Source organism: Crassostrea angulata, chromosome 10 (genome assembly GCF_025612915.1).
Source record: "Crassostrea angulata isolate pt1a10 chromosome 10, ASM2561291v2, whole genome shotgun sequence".
NCBI classification, from domain to species: domain Eukaryota; kingdom Metazoa; phylum Mollusca; class Bivalvia; order Ostreida; family Ostreidae; genus Magallana; species Magallana angulata.
Window position 1 is genome coordinate 9958066 of NC_069120.1, and position 21477 is coordinate 9979542.

Genomic DNA, 21477 nt, shown 5'->3' on the forward strand with positions numbered 1-21477 from the left:
TTGTAAAGTTACCGAAAGTAAAACTTGTACTCTCCCTTCTTCAACACAATAAAAGATTCCTTTCTCCTACCCTACCCCCCTACCCCCGCCTCCCCGGTAAACACATCTTTATCTGTCCCTTCTTGTTTGTACATACATGCAGGTACTATGATGTAATGTTACGACATCCTTCTAGACACATTATATTTTTTTGCAATATTAAATCAAAAAGTATTCATGTATTGTATATTTTGATAAAAGAATTAATATTTATTAAGAAAGAAAGAACAAAGCACCGATTTACAAAGTTGTAACAAACTACAGGATCATTTTAAGTAGAAGTGGTGAAGTGCGAAAACAAGTGAGTGTGAAATTTGCAGTTATTTGTATATCTTTTGTAATTCGGCAAATGTAGTCTACTAAATTATGTGATTTATCCTCATATTGTATTCTATATAGATTTATTGGTCTCATTTCGTAGTTTGATCTAATTCAATTTTCAAAATAAAGACAAGCATTATGTTCGGCCACGGGAATGTTACGTGTGGAAATTGACCATCTGGCACCTTACCCTAGTTCCATTGTATTTGTGCTATATTCTACAGACCTTTGTCGCCTTTCTTAACTTGCTAGTACATAAGAGTTTAGACAAGACAATTTGAATTTTTGTGATTGTATGTATGCCTGCTTTTTCCTTTTCTGCATTTTGAGAAATTTCAAAAGAAAATCCGTTTCGAATTCTTAAACAGTCGATGCGCGGATATGAATCGCAAATATGTTAAATTTGCTACTGGAAACGATATCGTAATGCACAGTGTGGATGAGTACATTTCGTGCATTAATAATTGACTAGGACCTAGCAAGAAATGCTCATTGTTCCACTTTTGGGGTTTTTTAATACCTAAATATGCGATGATGAAGTACATGCACAAACATCCATTCATCTATATCCCAGTTTTCCTGTTACACTCTGTCACGGAAACAGTTACCTGAAAGGTTATCTAAATGATGACGCCATCAATTCAAATGGACTGACAACAAGTAGCACACGACCGAGGCAGACATTCAAGTATGACATCATTTCAGAAAAAAAATAGGTCAGTTACTGCATAGCTGTGATATACACGTCTCTTCGATATAAACCTAGTCTCGTTGCACATGATGTCAGAATCACGTGTCCAATATCACTTATCACTATAGGAGTATAAAAGAAATGCATGTACCGTGTATCATGTAAAGTTTTATGTAAAGCAATTGCGTGCTCTCGTATCGCTTGTTGACGTGTGTTTATCGAATGTACTTAAATGTTATAAAAATTTTATTTCTTTTATAGACATCATGCCTACTATAGAGGTTAATTGTAGTAAAATGATAAGACAAATAAGGTAGAATATTACTGAGACCTGCACTTATAAATAGCAGCCCTCCTCTTTCATTTGATGCAATATTATGTTGTGTATGGAAAAAACAAAATTTATCTTTAAATCAGTTTTTTGGTAAGATATTGGGAATGACGATAATGCCACTTCTTTGGAATAACCAATTTTCAAAATCGTTAATACCTTTATCGCCTTTAATATCAAGGGGAACAATTTGTAACCAATATTGCTTGGTGTAATACTGTGTTTACAACAAGAAAATCAAGTAGTTTTCTTTCTTTTCATAATACAGATAATAAAAGTGATCTTGCAGCATAATTTGCTATCTGTGTCAACTGATCATTACAGTCTTTTTTAGACCACTAGCAACAGTTTTAAGCCTTAATAGCTTTGTCATCTTGGTGCTCCCTGACATTTATCGCACGATTTCTCCATTATGTTGTAGTTCAATTATTTTGTATGCGTGGTCACGGGATGCAAAGTACAAAGTTTGACATTAGAATTAGGGCAAATATACCAAATCTTATAGTGGCGTAAAGTGTATGATTCTACAAAGAGTTCTATAAATCGTCAAATAGTTATAAAATTTGCCAGCAAGCGCATTGTTAAAAGGTAATTTAAACAAAAACATATTATTCTTTCATACAAGAAAGAGAATAATTTCGTTATTATATACCAGCATTTTAAAGTACGATTCACACAAAAAACCCATTACTCAATTGTTTGACGCCTTTTTCTATAAACCGTTAAAAGTGTTGATCTCTTAAAATAAGTAATGCGCAGATTATTTGATCAAGTTTCCTTGTAACATTCTTCCCGAAGCTCATAAAGATAGATCGACATCTTTTTATATTTTCGATTCGCATCTCACTGCTTAAAACGGAACCTGTCTGTTTCTAATGATAAATTATATGCACGGGGGAGTACTGACAAATGACGGAATATCCCTGTCCAATTTGAGCGGAAGTCGCCTACTAGACAACGATTAATCGATCAGTGCATTTCTCATCGCAGATTTATGAATCGCTGATTAATAATTTCTTTGTCTTACAATTTAATTTAAATGTACATGAATTAAAGAAACAAAATCAAAGCTCATTGCTATAACAGATTGGCAGCATTTTACTGTTATAACGTAACATGATCGAGATGTGTCCTTGTAGCATATGCAACTGTACAAACTAGAAAAAAAAATAGAATCACCCCTTAAAAGAAACGGTCATGATATTGCGTTTTAGTGCAAGTTTAAGCAAATGATATTCATGCCCAAGTTTATTGACCACAACCTTATTTAAACAGGGTACGTTCCTGATCACCAAATAAAGTCGAGCGTGGACAATTGCTGCTGGTTTCGCTTTATTGTAGGTCCATAACACTGGCTCTTTGTTGTTGAATACCTGATTCTTCGACATAATGAGAAATCAAAATAATCAAACACCCACCCTGGCCCACTCGGACTGACTACAAACGACGAACTCTGGGCAGTGGCCAGATAAATCCCGGCACATAATATACGCTCCCGCAGCACTGGAAGGGGCCGTTCATAGACCAATAATTGAACAACCAGGACGCCGCTTAAGATTAAAACAGATCACTGATTATCGATTTCTTGTTTATTGGCTTATTTCAATCGATCGCAAACTTAACTCACAATGCTCATTTTGACACCGATCTCTGTGAGGTGGGCCTAAGGTGTCTTGAACAGTTGAATCCTCTTAATATGGTCAATAGCTGTTCTTGCAAATGTAAGATAATTACATTTACTTTCAGTGAACATTTACAACTTTAATGATAATGAATAAAGCATGTGCTTAATGATGGATCGAGTTAAATAAGGAATGGGGAATCATTCTTTGAGTATTATGATGTGATAATTTCGGTCGGGGCGTGATCAAATCCAATAAAGCCCGAAGGGCTTTATGATAGATTTGATCACGCCCCGACCGAAATTATCACCTCGTAATATTCAAGGAATGATTCCTTATTACTTATATCTATATAAGTTTAAGCCATCGTACGATTAAATATTTAAATATAAATTAGCAAACCCCGCTGGCGCCTCAATTTGGCGTCATTTGTATTATGGGTTATATAGTACAAAATCGATACGTAGCGTTATCACATGCAAAGACACTGGAAAATGTAAATATAGAGGGTTAGATCAAAAAGCCAATGCAACTGAACGTCATGACCAAATATGAAGCAATGTTACAATTTGGGTTGGCTCTTCTATCTTTATTTAAAACACTGATTATTGTTACGATTTATTACGTGGTTTCATCCACGAAAAGCAAATCTGCAGGTAAATTCTGTAATTATGTTTTCTGCCATTTAAAAATAGGGAATTATATTTATCACAAAACGTACTATTATTACTAACAATATGAAATTTTATTATTATATAGAATGATTATAATGATAACTGTCACGTACATTAAACTGTACAGTGTACTTCAATCATTGTTATATCCCAAAACAGCGTAGACAACTTGCGTTATTCAGTTAGTAGAAGACACAAAAAAGATGAAACTTGTGCCTTAAAGGGTTCAAGAGATTTGCATTAAAATGTTTAGGTTTTGATATCAAATACTAGTATTGTATGAGGTTAAATGAGTAAAATGGAAGCATAATTCACATGTTTATCATAAACTTGACATGTAGCTCAATGTCAAAAACAAAAGGTTAAAATCCACCTAAAAAAATAAAAATCGCGAAAAAATGTACAATCGGAATGAAAAATTCCAAATAAAAATTGCATTTAAATTTGTTGATTAATCTATTGTTTACTTTATAGATATTTTGACTATAACCAAATTTTTAAAGATTTTGTGACAAAGTCAATAACTGATAGATAATTCTGTTATCAAACCAGTAACTGCAAACAATATGTATCAAAGGAGATATATAGCGGAACAAATCACAAATTCTACAAAATTCTATCCATGCAGTTTGAACATAAATTTCTCTTTAGATTTCCAAGTAGTAATTTTCTTTGTTTCTGTGGTCGATCTTTTCCTGTCCGCAAATCTAGGTTAGTTTGCCTATAATTACCTAGATCCCGTGATCTAAGGCAATGTAAGGCAGGTAAGTGCACGAATACAAACCACATACCAATGCTATAGACTCTTGCAAGTTTCGAACACTTCGTATTTTGTTACTGATTTATGTAATAAATTGATATGTTCTTAAAATATTTGCGTTTACCAGTAAAAAGACACGATACACAGTCAATAATGGAGATAGGATGATCCAAGTTAGCAAAGGCCGTTTGAGTTGATATAACACCCACTATTATTAACCGGGTAATCATAGCTACCCGAGAAACGCCTTTGCAATAGCATTCATGGCTGTGCGGGGGTGATGGGGCACTGATTAAGGAATGAACAAGACACGGTGAGAAATTAGGCTGGAGAATTGTAAAATTATGCCCGTAATGGGTGGTTCCCTATCATTTGATATAGCGTTAAGAAACTGACAAATCCTTTTTTCGCTCGTCACTGGGTACCATTTCACTTCGATTTGCAATCATCAAAAGAAACCGGGTCGTGTGGCCTATACATTGCAGGGACAACCCGAAGACAGGTTTTCAAATCTTCATCATTATCAATTAAACTACGAATCAATTTCACAATTATCTGATAACAAGGGATTTAAATTTGATATATCAACTTTTGATTGAAACACCTTTCTCCAAACATTTATTGCTCTAGAGTACATGGCTATCCATCAGAGTATATACAATCCCAGAAAAATCTAAGTAGTCATACACACTAGTACACACAGTAAGAAGAAAAGAAACTTCCTGATAAAGTTACATGTACTTACATTATACACCAATCATATAACAGTGTAATAAGTGATATCAGATGTAATAAGGAACGTTCTGTTTTACGACAATCGGGGGAGAGGCCAAACGGCGGGCGATTTCAATATGTGGTATTATTATTTAATGTGCTGACGTCACTGACGTCTGCTGTGTCCCCGGACTCCGTTGTAAAGAATACTTGAACTGTTTTTTGGTAATTTGTTGCATGTTGTGAATGATACAATATTTGTAGAATGCAATATCTTCAGTTCAATATCACATCTTTTTTATCAAATTAGGCATGAATATTTGATGCGAAGTGGGCGTTTCTATTGAAGTATTGTATCTAATTACATTGACTTTCGTGGACATGATATAAATACTCCTTAAATGTACATATTTTGTTGATAATAACGTATACATAATAGATGATCTGTTACTGAAAATAAAAAACCCAAATTCATGAATAGAAGGTTCCTATAATCTATAAGTAAGAATAGTTCATTTGTATTGTTCGGTGTGACTTGGCTCACGCAAACACAAGCACCGCATATCATTCTCTGTAATGGACTTCGTTATCTGATTAATGTCTTCATTGAAATAAAATTTATTCATCGATTTGTGATGGGAGTATCTACTGACTGATTTGTGGTTATAAGTTTTTTATTAGCACCTGCTCTTAACAAAAAAAAATATTATCAAACAAAAAGTCTCTTTTAAGACAATGATTGTAGTACAGCAAAAGCTGGTTGCGTATTCGCACCGAAAGGTGTTGTGTCTCAATTTCCTGCTACTCGGCGCCTAAATCAGGGACACAACCTACTCATAACCGTGATAACGTCCACTACATTAAGAAACCTATATACGTAACCAGATGCTATTTCCGCGGACAAATTCATACTTGTTGCCTAAGTAACCTGCTTCGTCCTTGTGCAGTCTCTTACACAAAAGTACTGACGCGCTGGTCGGGACCAAGAATTCTTCGATGTTCTGTCACGTTTCTTTTCTAAATGGGCACATAACATAACTTCACAAGAACAAGTTGTCTTAAAAAATAATTCAGATACTTAAAAAAAATTGAAAATAGAAATATATGATAATAGATAATTTTAACATACTAAAATTATAGCTCGCGATATCTTTTTTTACATCTTAAATTTGGTACCGCGAGTATAGTTCTATGGTTTGTTTCCATGGATATTGTACATAGTGGTTTCGTTCCTATGGACATTTTAAAAATTTTGGTTGCCATGAATCTTGTCTCTAGGCAGATTGCGGAAGAGATTTGATTTTCCTCTTGTATGATACGAGGAAAACCCGGAAAAGAAACGAAATTGACGTAGCACATACATATATGCATATTTAAGCACATTCTTTAATCGGAAAATCAGCTATATTTGTGCTGTTACGGGGAATTCAAAACTTAGGCAGAAGGCCTGTCCCCTGTACACCCCCTTTCCCTGTGGGTCGTCGAGCACCTGCTGCCCTGGTAGTGAACGATTGACGGCGATAATTGGAGGACGAGGACCCCAGTGTTGAACTTTCGAGCTACATCTTACTTGCGGTTAGAGCCTTTTCTTGGTAAGAATATTTACATATTATTGATTATCTTGATTCTATATTTGATTTATTGATATTTTCTCATTATTTTTAATCGTTTTGAAAATACAACGTAAATATATTTACATTTACAGATTGTTTGGTCGTTATTTTCCAGCCAATATCATTCTCCTAAATGAACTGCTGGTTTGTGTTAATCTTATATTTTGCACCGGGATAATGTAAGGGGATTTATCAGTGTGAAGAGAGAATGAGAAATTCAATGAATTTCCACTATTCTATATATATAATTCTCACATGTTACTCTTACGTTTGGGGTGGTTTTGTTGATAAACTGATACAAAGATAGGAGAGCAATAAATACATCATGCATTATAAACATCGGATGAAGATCGTTTACTCATTTAAAGCCACTGGCTCTCCGTTTATTTGTTTTGAAATACTTGTCGGAAAGATTGAAATTGCTGAGCATCTTTGCATTCCTGAGACAACAGTAAGATAGAAGTATATTACCAATAAATTCCGGACGCCTTGAGATTGGCTGTACCAAACCGTCCTGCACCAGAAAGAATTTACAGCACTTGGATAATCCTTTATTATCGGCGGTGGTTACTGTCATGTATCTCTTTCTGCTATTCTAGACCTTCAATGGCTCTCTTGATTGTGTTCCTTTCATTAAGGCGCATTTTAAGGGCCCTTAAAGGTTTCTCTGGTGTTATTTTTGTCTCCCGGATATTTTTGTCTCGTCTGATGTGTTTGCTGCTACGGCAGTAGAAATCACAGAAAGATGACCATATTTAACCTCAACGTAATAAAGGCTAATTTTCTGATATAAACTGCACGATTTGACCTCATTATCAAGAAATGATTCATTGAATGAAAGAGTGGCCAGTCGTTCATATACATGTAAATGACTAGAGAAAGAATGATTGACATCCTAATAAACATAAACCTTACAAAATCCATTAAACTCATTTTCGTTGCTAAAAAGGTAGTCATGAAGAGACGTGCTTCTTTCCGTGATACAACGAGAAACTTGAACCTTTCGCAATTAAAAGAATAGGTAACTTCTTGTTGCTATTATTATCAATTTACTTTATAATTCGTTACGTTTTTATGGTCATTATTTTTTTTAAATTCAAATCACTGCACATTTAACAGGTAGAGAAAAACCAATAAGGTTTTTCATATTATAGTTTGTTTCGCGACCAATTGCTCCCTTTCTGGTCACCTGGAACTCTTCATTAATGTAAAAATCTACAAATTGATGAAATCTCAATCATCACTGATTTGTCACGTTTCCAAGCATGTTCCTTGATTATAAAGTTTAGGGGAAAACCCTTGCATTTAATTTTCATTTCAAATACATGTAAGTGAGCAACTTAGCCTCATCCTTGTGTTCGTATTCGAAGGAGCAAGTCTCGGAAATTTGAAAAGGGGCAAGTATCTTACTGGGTCTAAATTCAGATTTCCAAACGTATGTCCGACTAAGCTCTGACCATGGGTCTTCGCTGTAGTCTAAAAAGACTCTTGTAAAGAACCTCGTAGTTGGTAAAGAGTTAATTCTTATAATAATGTATAATAAAAAAGGTTGATATTTGATTCTTTTTCGGTAGTCTATTAACAAAAGTATTTGGTTAATTTTTTTGAAAATTTATATATATCAATCAATTAGATGTTAATGTCTAGAGGATTTCATATCAAATTAATTTTATACAGATAAATTAAAAAACAATCATTTTAACTGACTTTTGCAGCTGCGTTTTTTCCGGAAAAAAAGTGGGCAGAAACGCAAAAGATACATGTACAAGTACATGTATATATATGAAAATCTCGCATTTATTTACGAGAGTTTCGCATTTATCATGGAGAATGTATTCTAGAAAGAAATGTTTCCCGAGAATAAGGCCTTCTTTTCGCGATAGTTTTGCGTTATTACGCATGTGTTTTCACTAATTTGCAAAGGTTTGCATTATATCGCAAATAGTACACTTTTTGCGAAAAAAAAATGTTTTAAGCTAAATAGACTCAATTAACATTCGTTAAAACCTAAATCAGAATCTTTCACACCACGACTGACAATCTTAATGAATACATGAATGAATATATTCAATCTCCTCAGTCAGTTCAGTGACATACATGTACGACTAAAGTCATCTAGTCATGTATAGTCATATATGACTATAGTCATCTAGTGAATTACAGTCATTATGGTGACAAATGCCATTAGTTCATCACATGCCTCGCGTTAGCGGGCAATGCATTTTTTTGGCAATGGTATCTTCAAAGCCCTCTGATCCAACAAAGAAAGCAGTTAACTGTTTATATTTACACCTCTCTCCAAATCTCTTGTCACATTATGAACCGAACCCTGCAAACATTGCGTTTGAAGGCAGGTTTAAAAAGTTCAAGGAATGTATACATAATTTACATTCATGTGCAGACAACTTTAGATCGTAATTCAAAATCAGTAGCTAAATGAACACAATCGGATTTCCTAAGAAACGGGGAGGAATTACTCAGTGGCTGTTAATAAATTAGAGTATATATAGTTTTGCAGTTAAATAAAAACAGGAAATGATAATAACTTATCTCTGTTCCATGTAGTCAGTGAAAAGACAAGAATACTGTATCCCTCAATGGCGAACCACTGTGGGCAATCTATAAATATAACCCCGCTATCAACATAGAGAAATTGACTAAAGTCATAATTATATCAACGGGAAATTAAGTTCCATATTCTAAGTTAACTTAATTCATGGATTACTATATATAAACATATATTGGTCTATGTATTATAAAGCTTGAGGGCGTGACCAGTTGAAGATCAACTGCATACCAAATAGCGAAAAAAAAAATCACAATTATAATTTTTTTTAAATGACTGAATTATTTCTATAACAAGATATATTAAACAAATAAAATTCTATCAAGTTTTATTCTATATTTTTCTGCGTCAACTTAATTAATAAATAAGTACAAACTCAAGGATAGATATTACTCTTTCATAATGAACTTTGTGCCCATAATTCACACTCAGTGTCAGATGTTTTATGTATGCATTATAATGCTTAAAACAGGGAATTTTCTTTTAAAAAGAATGTGCTCTATATAACAAAGCAAAGAAAGTCTATAAAGCATTAAAATGAAAAAAAAACAACAACAACAAAACAAATAGAATACGGTACACAGCTGCAGATCAAAGGGCTAGAAAGCGTGACATTTACTCCTACAACCTCTGTAATAAGTCGGAAGCAGGTTTGAATCGGGAACCTCATTTGACAACGAATTGAAGAAATACTTTGGTCACTGTAAATTGGGACCTGGTTTACACACCATTCCGTTGTCTCTTTTTATATGAAATTGTGCGTACGGTGGTGCGAATATTTTAAGAAAAAATAATGAAATTTTATGACATACTTGGTAAAACGGAACTGGGGTCATTTTTCTAGGGTTCAATACTGTATATAGAATATAACTCTTGGTTTGCGAAATTTTTGGTGTCCTGATGCCCTCTAGTTATTTTCGTTTAAGAACCCGCCTTTAATAACATTTTAAGCTTATATTAAAGTAAGTGTAAAATGTTCTAAAATTAACGATGAGACGAATACAAATTCGGTGTCCTGTTAAAGCATTTCATCAGAACGTCACCATTTTGCTATTGTATCCTGCGATGCCGAATATAGATATTACTTATCAAACTATTCAAGGGTCATCGGTTGCCAATCACGCCAATAATTCTACATACATATAAATCAGTCGGGAACACGATATTGTCAATGGGAGAGATCGGTAACTATTTTCCCAGGCTTCTTAATGCACAATCTTGTTGAAGTATGATTCCACCCTTCTATAAAAGACCCGTGCCAGAAACGTGCATGACGTCATGGGTCACTGGGCACGCCTTGCAAGTTGATGACATATCATACGGTCGGTATTCGGAGTGAGGCCTTACGCATGCTACTGAGATGGTTATCGTACGGTTATCTGTCCAAGAGTTGATAAATTAGGGGTTACAGCCTTTGCCTCGGGAACCAAACCACGGTCGCCATTGATGAAACTTTGAGTCGGAGATCATTCCTAAATCCGTAAATTATTAAAATATAATCTATTTGTCTCCGATCAGATATTTACAAATATATCACACATAATTCTCTCAGATTTTCAAGTATATTAATACAAGGAGAAAAAACATACCAGACCAAATTACAGAGATCAGCAGATGCACTGACAGGGGCGAGGAAGATTAATTGCCCAGATAAAAGGCCTCAATGTGACACCAAAGTTTGAATTGAATATTGTGAAACACTGTAAATCTTTTACTTATCACACTGCTCCATTTATCAAATAGCGGTCAAAGGAAGTTCGATTAATTGTTTTAGACTTTATTAAATAAAGCAGATCACAATTCCTCCATTGTCAGAGGAGTTAAAGAACTTGTCGATTTCTAGAGTTCCAAACAAAGGGGTCAAAAAAACATAGTCTAGATATACGAATTTCCCATGTACTATGAAAATTGCTAACCAGGTCAAATGTATATTATACACCTATTTGATACAGGTATGAATATCGTTTATTATTAGCTGATATACTTTGACGGAAACACGGTATTTTAGATACGAGAAATAAAGGTATTTAAAGAGAGATTGGACAAGACACATTATGATTCATATGTTCACATTACGACGTTGAGAAGCCTATAATTTGATCCAAGCATTGTCCTTACACAAAATTCTGTTAACTTTTTTTTTCAAATCTAACCTACGAATTGTCAGTGTAATGAAATTATCAGAGTTCTAAGTGTGGTATACAGATATATCGTAATGTTTTATATCTTGAAGGAAACTATACATGCAGTTTCCATGTACTAACATCTCCGATGCATGGCAATAGCAGACACGCTTATTAGTCAAGGTATATACGGGAAATATGCGATAATTTATGTTTAAATACACTTGTAGTAGACTGGCAGATGATTTTTTTCTTTTTTGTTTGCATTATACCTCTATAAACCTTTGAAACCCACTTTGCTTTAAGTCCAATTAAATAGTTAATTGATAATTACAGATCTCGGCCTCGTCCATTTGATTTTATGGTATCATTAGAAGCAAACAAAAATCTCTCGCACATTATGCATGGAGTTGTATTATATTTTTTTTACCTTTAGATTGCCTCTGACAACTGACAAAAAAAAGAAGAACCTGACTTGAGATAGTTTTATTAATAATCTGGACATATTTTCTTTACTTGTCTGCATATCATTAATTAAATATCTTTGCGTAACTCTGAAAACCATAATGACCTCCCTCCCTGCCAACCTAACACAAAGTCGAGAAAGGCCGAACAATCTATAAAGGAGACCTAACCCAAGAATACACCAGATAAAGAATCTGATTGAGATAATAAATATAACTTGATATTATCATCAATTAAGTATTTTTTCTATTGTTGCCCTTAAAGAATATCACTCAACTTCTTAAACGGTCTTAAAAATACAAATAAAACTGGCGCACTTACAACGCATTTTCTAAATATTTGTCCAACTCCTTTTCATTGAAAGTCTATCAAACTCTCTGAGATTACATCGAACATTTCACAAGTCAAAAAGTTTACCTGCATCAAAAAGCCAAATCAAATGTAAATGGTGTAATAAATTTTCAGAATTGCATGATTTTCATCATTTCCCCCATCAACACATCCGGACGGATATATAGTTCCCCAATTAGGCATAAAAATTAATATATAAAACTGATCAATTTTATACTTTTTTATCATTGAATAAGGCACAAAAATTAAATTCTGTGCTGATTAAATGAATACAAAATTACTAATTTTAAGTATGTACGACATGTATTTTTATTTTTTATGTTCGCTGCCTTCATGCCTGCATGAACCACCATACAAAGCATTTTTTTTTAAAGGAAGCTACAATTTCGAATTTCTTTAAAACGAAAAGTGTGTGTAAGATGACTGGTAGCTGGTTGGGGTGGACAAAGAAAAGGTCGCCGATTTATGACAGGGCGTTCTAATCTGTTCAAATACTAATTCTATTGATAGGTTAAATATTCTCTTAGATTTACTTATCTGATGGCATACGCCCTTGCAATTTAAAAATGACAAATTTCTTCCCCTGCAGATTTAATCTGAAATCCAGACTTCAAGATCCTAATCAGGGAGACTCTAATCATTAAGTTTATGTCTTTTGTTTAAAGAGATATCGGTTAGCTGAAAATAAACAACGGAATCTATTTTTGGTAAAGACACAAATCCCAGGTCTATCGATCAATGAAGGCTTCAGAGGATTAAGACATAAAACATGGGTTTTTGAATTGTTTACAATATTAGAATATCACAACTCTATCTGCTGATTCAATATGTTTGAATTCCCATTGAATACAGCAGTACCAAGCTCACCAGTGTTAAATTGATTTGACGCGGGGAAAAGAATTCCGGAGGGAAAACATAAGATATTGTTTGAAATTCATCACCGCCTTGCCATCTACACTAGTTATTAACCCCGATATTGTATGAATGCTCTATTTCTTTTTGAAGGACCCCCCCCCCCCCATCCTCCAAAAATAAAACGAAAAAAAAAAAGAAAAAAAAAACAACAACAAAAAATAACCACGATATAAAAACAGAAGAGAAAGACTAGGGCGCAGAAAAAATAGATAAATGGAAATTGAATATTATCCACACACACAAAAAACAAAATATTGTTTTTTTTAAAGGGGCATGGTCACGATTTTGGTCAAAAATTATTTTTCCGATTTTAATATTTACAATGCTTCAGAAAGGCATTTTTAATGGGCAACCGGAATTTGAGTGTCATTTGTTGGGTTATAAGCAAGTTACAGAGCTTGAAATTCATCGCTATGTAAACAAAGCGTTGAAGTAAAAATTACAGTTTTAAACCTAAAACGAATGTGTTAAACGTTAGGAACTGTTTATCTATGCTTAAAATAAATAAAAAGATGGACAATTTAAGCTGGAAATTTTTTTTTTTACTGGTATATTGAACCTATGTAAACAAAAACAGGGCACTAGTCTTGTTTACATGTTAAAGGATTGTGAGCCCTGTATCTTGCTTATAACTCTACGAATCTTACTTGATAATTAGAAATGCATTTCTAAAGCATTGCAAGTCATAAAAATATAAAAATAAAATTTGACCAAAATTGTGACCATGTCCCTTTAATTCTAGTGCACGGAAAGGATAAGAAAGAAAGTGAGCGCACAAGATACGAATCAATTGTGATTTAAATGTCTATAACCTCGAAAGGCTATGTCATAATATATTATGTTAAGAGTCGAAGTTGATTTGACGCGGGGAAAAGAATTCCGGAGGGAAAACATAAGATATTGTTTGAAATTCATCACCGCCTTGCCATCTACACTAGTTATTAACCCCGATATTGTATGAATGCTCTATTTCTTTTTGAAGGACCCCCCCCCCCCATCCTCCAAAAATAAAACGAAAAAAAAAAAGAAAAAAAAAACAACAACAAAAAATAACCACGATATAAAAACAGAAGAGAAAGACTAGGGCGCAGAAAAAATAGATAAATGGAAATTGAATATTATCCACACACACAAAAAACAAAATATTGTTTTTTTTAAAGGGGCATGGTCACGATTTTGGTCAAAAATTATTTTTCCGATTTTAATATTTACAATGCTTCAGAAAGGCATTTTTAATGGGCAACCGGAATTTGAGTGTCATTTGTTGGGTTATAAGCAAGTTACAGAGCTTGAAATTCATCGCTATGTAAACAAAGCGTTGAAGTAAAAATTACAGTTTTAAACCTAAAACGAATGTGTTAAACGTTAGGAACTGTTTATCTATGCTTAAAATAAATAAAAAGATGGACAATTTAAGCTGGAAATTTTTTTTTTTACTGGTATATTGAACCTATGTAAACAAAAACAGGGCACTAGTCTTGTTTACATGTTAAAGGATTGTGAGCCCTGTATCTTGCTTATAACTCTACGAATCTTACTTGATAATTAGAAATGCATTTCTAAAGCATTGCAAGTCATAAAAATATAAAAATAAAATTTGACCAAAATTGTGACCATGTCCCTTTAATTCTAGTGCACGGAAAGGATAAGAAAGAAAGTGAGCGCACAAGATACGAATCAATTGTGATTTAAATGTCTATAACCTCGAAAGGCTATGTCATAATATATTATGTTTAGAGTCGAAGTACATGGCTATTCCGGTTATTAAAAAACTCACAAGCTTTCAAAAATGACAATGAGAGGTAAACTGATAACTAGTTATATTAGAAATGTTAATGCAAACATATTCTAATGAAGTTATATTGTGTATATCCTAAAAAACTAGTAATAAGAAAAGAAAATAGTGTTCATACAGCAGATCTAGAAATCAATAACGACAAATTAAAATATACCGGTATATTATAATTCAACATTATATTATAATAAAAAACATTTAAAACAAAAAAAGTTTTAATTTAAAAGAAAAAAAAGACCACCAGTTGGATTTGAACCCAAAGCACTGAATGTATGTATTGACTAATCCAGTACGAAACCACTGAGCCATGCGAGATTTGTCAATATGCGATGTAAAGTACTGATTTGAACAACACTGTCATATCAATGGACTTTGTTTTTTATCCTCCAAAAAATAATTTTAAAAAGTACATAATTAGTCATCTCTGGGTCATCTCTCCATCTTTTTTTAAAAAGCGACTTTTTTAATATTGAAATGTGTTATATTTACACGTTTCAAATTTGTGGAGAGAAGACCCAGAGACAACAAAATCATTTAAAAACAGTTGTAAATAAGTAGGATTTTGCATGAATTGCATCGTGTTGCTATATTTAGACCCATATTATGATAAAACCTTTTGCATTACAAATATTTTTCCACTCATTCCACATCCAACAGAAACCAAATAACGGTTATAATTCGAAAAATGTTTCAAATTAATTGATGAAATTTTCACTCTCCTTGTGCGCCAAGATTCCTGCCGAATGTACATCTTAAGCGCCCACTTTCTTAAATATATAAGTATTTAAAAAAAAAACTCCTCCAAAAAAAACCCCAACATTAAAACGTTAACGTGTGTACTTTCAATGACGACAGACAAGGAGGATTGCAGTTTAAATCTCGCATTGTTCGCTATTTATTTGTGGTTTATTGTTCAGCATAATCAACTGAATAACGTTATAATTGTTAAAAATTGCAGCATCAATTAACTGTTATCTCTTAAGTACAAAAGTGCATTATGGTGATAACACAAAGTCATTCACACAAAAATCAAGAAGGTGATAATCTAACTTCTACCAAATCTCTCTAAAGTGGAACATCGATGGCATTTACCTGTGTGTCATAGTGAACATCGATCTGATTTACAACAGGTACGGAAGAATACGCCTTGATTTTATCAAAACATGTCACAAAAAAGATTATTAAAGGCCATGAACTGAAAGAGCACGTACTACTGTGAGCAATGCATCATCAAGGGCATGTTTGAGCTTTACTTGATTGGAACCATGTGGATCTTAGTATATTTTTTAATTAATTGTTTTAATAAAGATATTGAAAAGTGATTTTACTTTAAGAAAACACAAGCTTTTTATTTAGAAGGATGTGGATAGTTTTGAGTATTCTTTTTTTTCAATAAAATTTCATTCCTATTAATCAGTATAATGAGAGAAAGAGAGAGAGAGAGAGAGAGAGAGAGAGAGAGAGAGAGAGAGAGAGAGAGAGAGAGAGAGAGAGAGAGAGAGAGTATGTAATTTTCAAGGTAATCGAATCAACTTACGTATGAACTGTTCAAAAATGCGGAGCTCTTTTGTGAAAGGAGATACTTTTGGACCCGCCGATTTTGTTTTCAAGTTTTGTCTTGTGAAAAATGTTAAAATGATAAACACCAACGATCTCTTATCTTTTAAGACTTTTTAAAATGGTATATATCTAATCCTTTGATATATACTTCACTTTTTCTTTATATCTACGCATACAGAAAATTGAAACTGTGGACAGATAACTTGCAGTTGCTACGAACGCTGTCTTAAATCTGTGGCATCCAAATGGCGTAAGTAGCTGATTAAAAATAACATTTACGTTCCTCCATAACATGAATTAGAAATTGATGTTCACAGTTTATGGTAAATTAAAGTATTTGCTGATTGAATCTGTTGAAACATGTCAGTGTTTGTGTGCAAGCAGATTGATACTTATATATATTTATCCATCCATGATTGAAATCCTGCACAGTGGTATATACCATGCTTTCTCCAAAACACAAAGAATAATCAGTGGTCAGAAACATTTTCAAGTCTTCTTTGATTGTTTCTAATGCAATGCGTTGCAAAAATTCATACTATTGAAATACGTAATTTTTTTTCTCTTTGTCTTGATTCTGGGCACAATTTCTTGATTTATCTAAATGTTTACAAATCTATGTAAAGTATCTTGTCTTAACTATTTTAAACATTCTATGCATTTGATTTATTCTTGATAAAAGTTGCATGCATGTGATAGCTGCAGGTCTATAGCTCCCAGTAGGAAAAAATTTGAATGAACAACCATGGAACTACAGTGCCACCCATTGAAAATGTGTATTTATTGCGCACAAAAATGTGCGCTATTCGGACTGATTAACCTTATTAATATGTAAATTCTGTGAAAACATTTAGTACCATTGAATTCTTCTGGCAATTTATTACTGATATCGTCTCTTTACGTGCCTCTGGTAGTCTTTTATTCACCATCATCAGCCCCATAAAATGAAGTGGTGCAGTTTGTTTACATTTAAAACTGGCGACTCTCGATCTCGATATAAATTTAACATACTTGATTTTCTGAGGTCAATATTGTGTTTCCAAAATAATCTGAGGCAAGTTAAGAATGATATCAGTAGTTAATTGCATGAAAAATTTAAAGGTACTTCTAGTAATTGTTTTCACAGAATTTGCATATGAATAAGGTTAATCAGTCCAAAACTAGCACAGACCGGGAGCTACAGATCTGCAGCTAGCATGTGACTGAGTAAAATCAATTTCAACACACTTTTTGTGTGAAACATGATAATTTTAATGTAAACATTTCTTCTACAATTAAAGCATACCTTTTTTTAATATATGCATGACTTCTTACCGTTTTCTACTCTACACATGGGCCATCCCACATGATTTACAGATCTGATTCCTCTTTCCAGTAAATTCTTTCAAAATGCATGTGTTCTCTTTTTTGATTTTCCTAAATGAATGTCTGTTGTCTTCCAGATACAACATATATTATTTATGCATACCCATAGTTTCATGGCTATGCAATTTATAGAAATTCTTAGAAATGCAACCTTAAAACATGATGAATGTTAGGTGTGTCAAGCTTCTGAAAACATTTTCATGTCAAAGAAAAACCTTTAGTTAGACATTTCTTTTAAACTGTCCTTCACATAAAGGGATATATACACTTCATTAGAAACTTGAAAAAAAGTGATGGAAATAGGATCTTTGCAAAGAATTGAAGTTGAATCTGAATTTCTTTCCAAATATATTAATCAAACTGTTTGAAAATTAACTAAGAAAGCTTAATCAAGAGATTGTACCCAATGTGTCTCTGTGTTAATTGGTAAATGACAGTTTGAAAAAGAGTGATGAAAAAATACTTCAATTTATTTACTGATTAATAATAAAAACCCAAATTCTGTTCCAACAATCTTTTGCGGATGTATAACACTTGTAAGTCCCAATTTATAGTATGTATGAGCTCTGGACTAATTAACATTTTATGTAGGGGTTGTGTACTTGAAAAGTTAAAATACTGGGGTACACAAAAGTTTGTATTTATCATGATTTATTCAAATCTGGAAATTAATCCATAAATGTTCATAATGATCTACACTATGCCAGAATTATTCCATCAAGATCACACCTGATGCATTGTTTACATTATGAGGGATTCATTATTTCAAATCTCATAATCCAAATCATATGAATTCAATACAGTTCTGTTCATTTCTTTGTAACTAAATTCAGTGATTTTAAGTCAATTTTTCTCTCTAGAATAGAAATATTTCTATCCTCTCTATTACTTGCATAATGAAATCTATGCATTAAGATACATGTATATCATTTCTTGTTTGATCTTTAAAGCTGAATTTTTTATTTTCATTAAATATTAAACAGAAAATGCTTAGACATTAACCCATGCAATCATCAGTTAAAAGATAATTCTTGAATTTGTTTTGAGAAAATGTCATTAGGATCCTACTGTATTGAATCAAAAAAGGGGCCAGGGATGGCATTTGGAATTACTGTATTTCTTTGAATAAAAAGAAAAGAAATAATTACATTATTAATACTGAGATACTAAAAACTAACAGTCAGAATAAATGCTAAATTTTTTTGGACATGTATGTCATTGAAGAATTTTCATTTGCAGGCGCAAGTTCACCATTTTATTTGGATTCAATATTCTTCTTTTGTAGTGACAAAAAGAAGAAAAAGAAGCGTTTAATTGAAAATGAGGAGGACAAAGAAGCAGGTGTCACTAATCCAAGCATGGTGAGTTCAAGGGGGGGGTGGGGGTCTATGGATTAGGGTGGGGATAACAAATGATCAGCATTTTCATTATAAAGTCATGATCAATTAAGCTTAAGTCTAACATATTCTTTGGGTATAATTGTGTATTGTATATAATGTTAATGAATTACACATATTTAGGATGAAGAAGCAGAGGCAGCACAGCATCAGAGTGGAGGGGAGTCGTCTGTGGAGGTAAGGTTTTGTCCACTTTAATCTATTTTACAGACTGTTATACTGTAACTTTGACAGCTACGACTTGCCGCTACCATTATTGTTGGAAGAAATAAATCATATAACAATATAGCAGCAGCTGCAGTGGCATCAAATATTTAGTCCTTGTTCATGAATGATAATAGCATGAGTTTGATGATTTTTAATGATCTGTAAAAGGAAAACTTATTTATGAGTTTTTCTTTTGCATATATGCTTGTAAGAATATTTCTGTGATACAGCTTTATATTATGTGAAGTACAAATAGGATGTTAAGATCACCTGAGTCGATCTGTGACTTGTCAATCTAAGGTGACCGCTAAGGCATGTGGGCTTCTTTTTGCTTTTAATATTAATAAATTATTGAACTCAATGAGATAATGATTTTGTATTTTTTTCTTCTTTTATGTAGCAGGTAGATGAAACCCATGAAGCAGAGTCTCTCATCAAAGATTTAAAGACAAAGCATTTGAGCAAACAAAAAGAGGTAAATCATGTGTGGGTGTAAAATCTTTATAAGGCCAAAGCCTTGTTTGGTTTCTTTGTGCAGTTTAGCAGATGGAGAGCAAAATCTTCTATGTAAACATAATTTTTCATAGTGTTAGTTAGAGCAAAGTGCTTGAGAGATTCAGAGAGAAGATGGGAAGGGGAGGAGGGTCTCTTTCCAATTCAGCATCTAATATGAGTAAACATATAATGTTGATAATAATAACATAGGAAATAAAGTGTTATATGATAGGCTTGTCAGTGTGAGTGACTCTGAAATGAATATTAATTGTAGATATCGTCTTTAGCTAATTAGTCTTGGGTCAGACTGTTCTAAAGACATTTGTATGATAATGGGCTCTGTCACTCAGATAGGCATATTTGTGGGAAAATATTTTTCAACCTTAAATTCCATTTGAAATACTGACAAAAGGGAGCCATTGGTCGGTGTAAAGACAATTTATTGTCCTGTATTCTCATTAATTTTGGCACTGGTGATGGGATAAGTAGTTAGTGCTATAGACTTGTTTACTGCTCATAATGACCGTACTTATCATGATTTACTTATGGTAAAATTTGTAAATTATATTTCCCCACCTAGTTATGTTTTTATTGGACCCCTGTTTAAATAAGGCATCATATGGAAAACAATTTTAGGTGAAGGTGGTTATATCAGCGACAGTTAACGCCATTTGTTTTACCAGTTTGTCAAGTCACCCATCATAAATCAAATAAGGAGGCTTCATTATGACAATCGAATGATTTTTTGAAGGATTTTGATCAAATTCACCAGGTGGTGTTTTATCATCACTATAGGTAGTAACCTTTGGTTCTCAAGGCCCTCATATAAATTGTCTGCATTGCACAATTAAAATTCAGCTTAGTAAATCACGATTTGACATGTCATTGACTTAATATAGTTAGGCCATAACGTTACACTTGTGCAAGTTTTAACCCTGGGATGTCACTCCTAGAGATGATTAAGCTGCATTTTCTAGTTTGCAGGCATATCTTAGTTCTAATTTTAATTTCTTTTCTATTAGAACATTATTTATTGTTCAGTTATAGTTAGTATAAGATTCACGTTTAATGACTTAATAATGTATGGCTCAGAGGCGTTGGTGTACTGTAGATAGGCATCCTTGTGTAACTATTGTGTGGATTCCTGGCAATGTATTTAATTTTGGCTTGTGTATTAAATAAGGTCAGCCTCAGAATATATTTAGGAACAGTTCATTGAATCTTGTGCAACAACAGCAAAATATAAAGGAAAATCAAGACAAATGACAGAGAGGGGAGTAAGATGGGTCAAGGATTTTAATATCTGTATGGTCAAAGAAATATTTATCAGAATGTTAAAGTTGAAAAATCATCCAATTTGCTTTATCTCTATGCCAAAAACATTAATTATTTATTTATATGATTGACCCTTAGGTGACGGAAGATTTTAATAATAGAAATTTTAGACATTTTGGTTTTCTTCTGAAATGCATT

The 21477-nt window shown here is 33.1% G+C and overlaps 1 protein-coding gene across 2 annotated transcripts in view; it reads left to right on the forward strand.

Annotated features, from left to right (window-relative positions):
• The first annotated feature begins 16552 nt into the window (after nucleotides 1-16552).
• LOC128165477 (coiled-coil and C2 domain-containing protein 2A-like) overlaps nucleotides 16553-21477 on the forward strand; it is a 34733-nt gene continuing 29808 nt past the window's right edge. For both annotated transcript variants that reach the window (XM_052830076.1, XM_052830077.1), the window contains exons 1-4: nucleotides 16553-16790; nucleotides 19191-19266; nucleotides 19426-19479; nucleotides 19910-19984. In XM_052830076.1, the coding sequence (XP_052686036.1) occupies nucleotides 16786-16790; nucleotides 19191-19266; nucleotides 19426-19479; nucleotides 19910-19984 (210 nt within the window). In that variant the 5' untranslated portion in view covers nucleotides 16553-16785. The remainder of the gene's footprint in view (nucleotides 16791-19190; nucleotides 19267-19425; nucleotides 19480-19909; nucleotides 19985-21477) is intronic.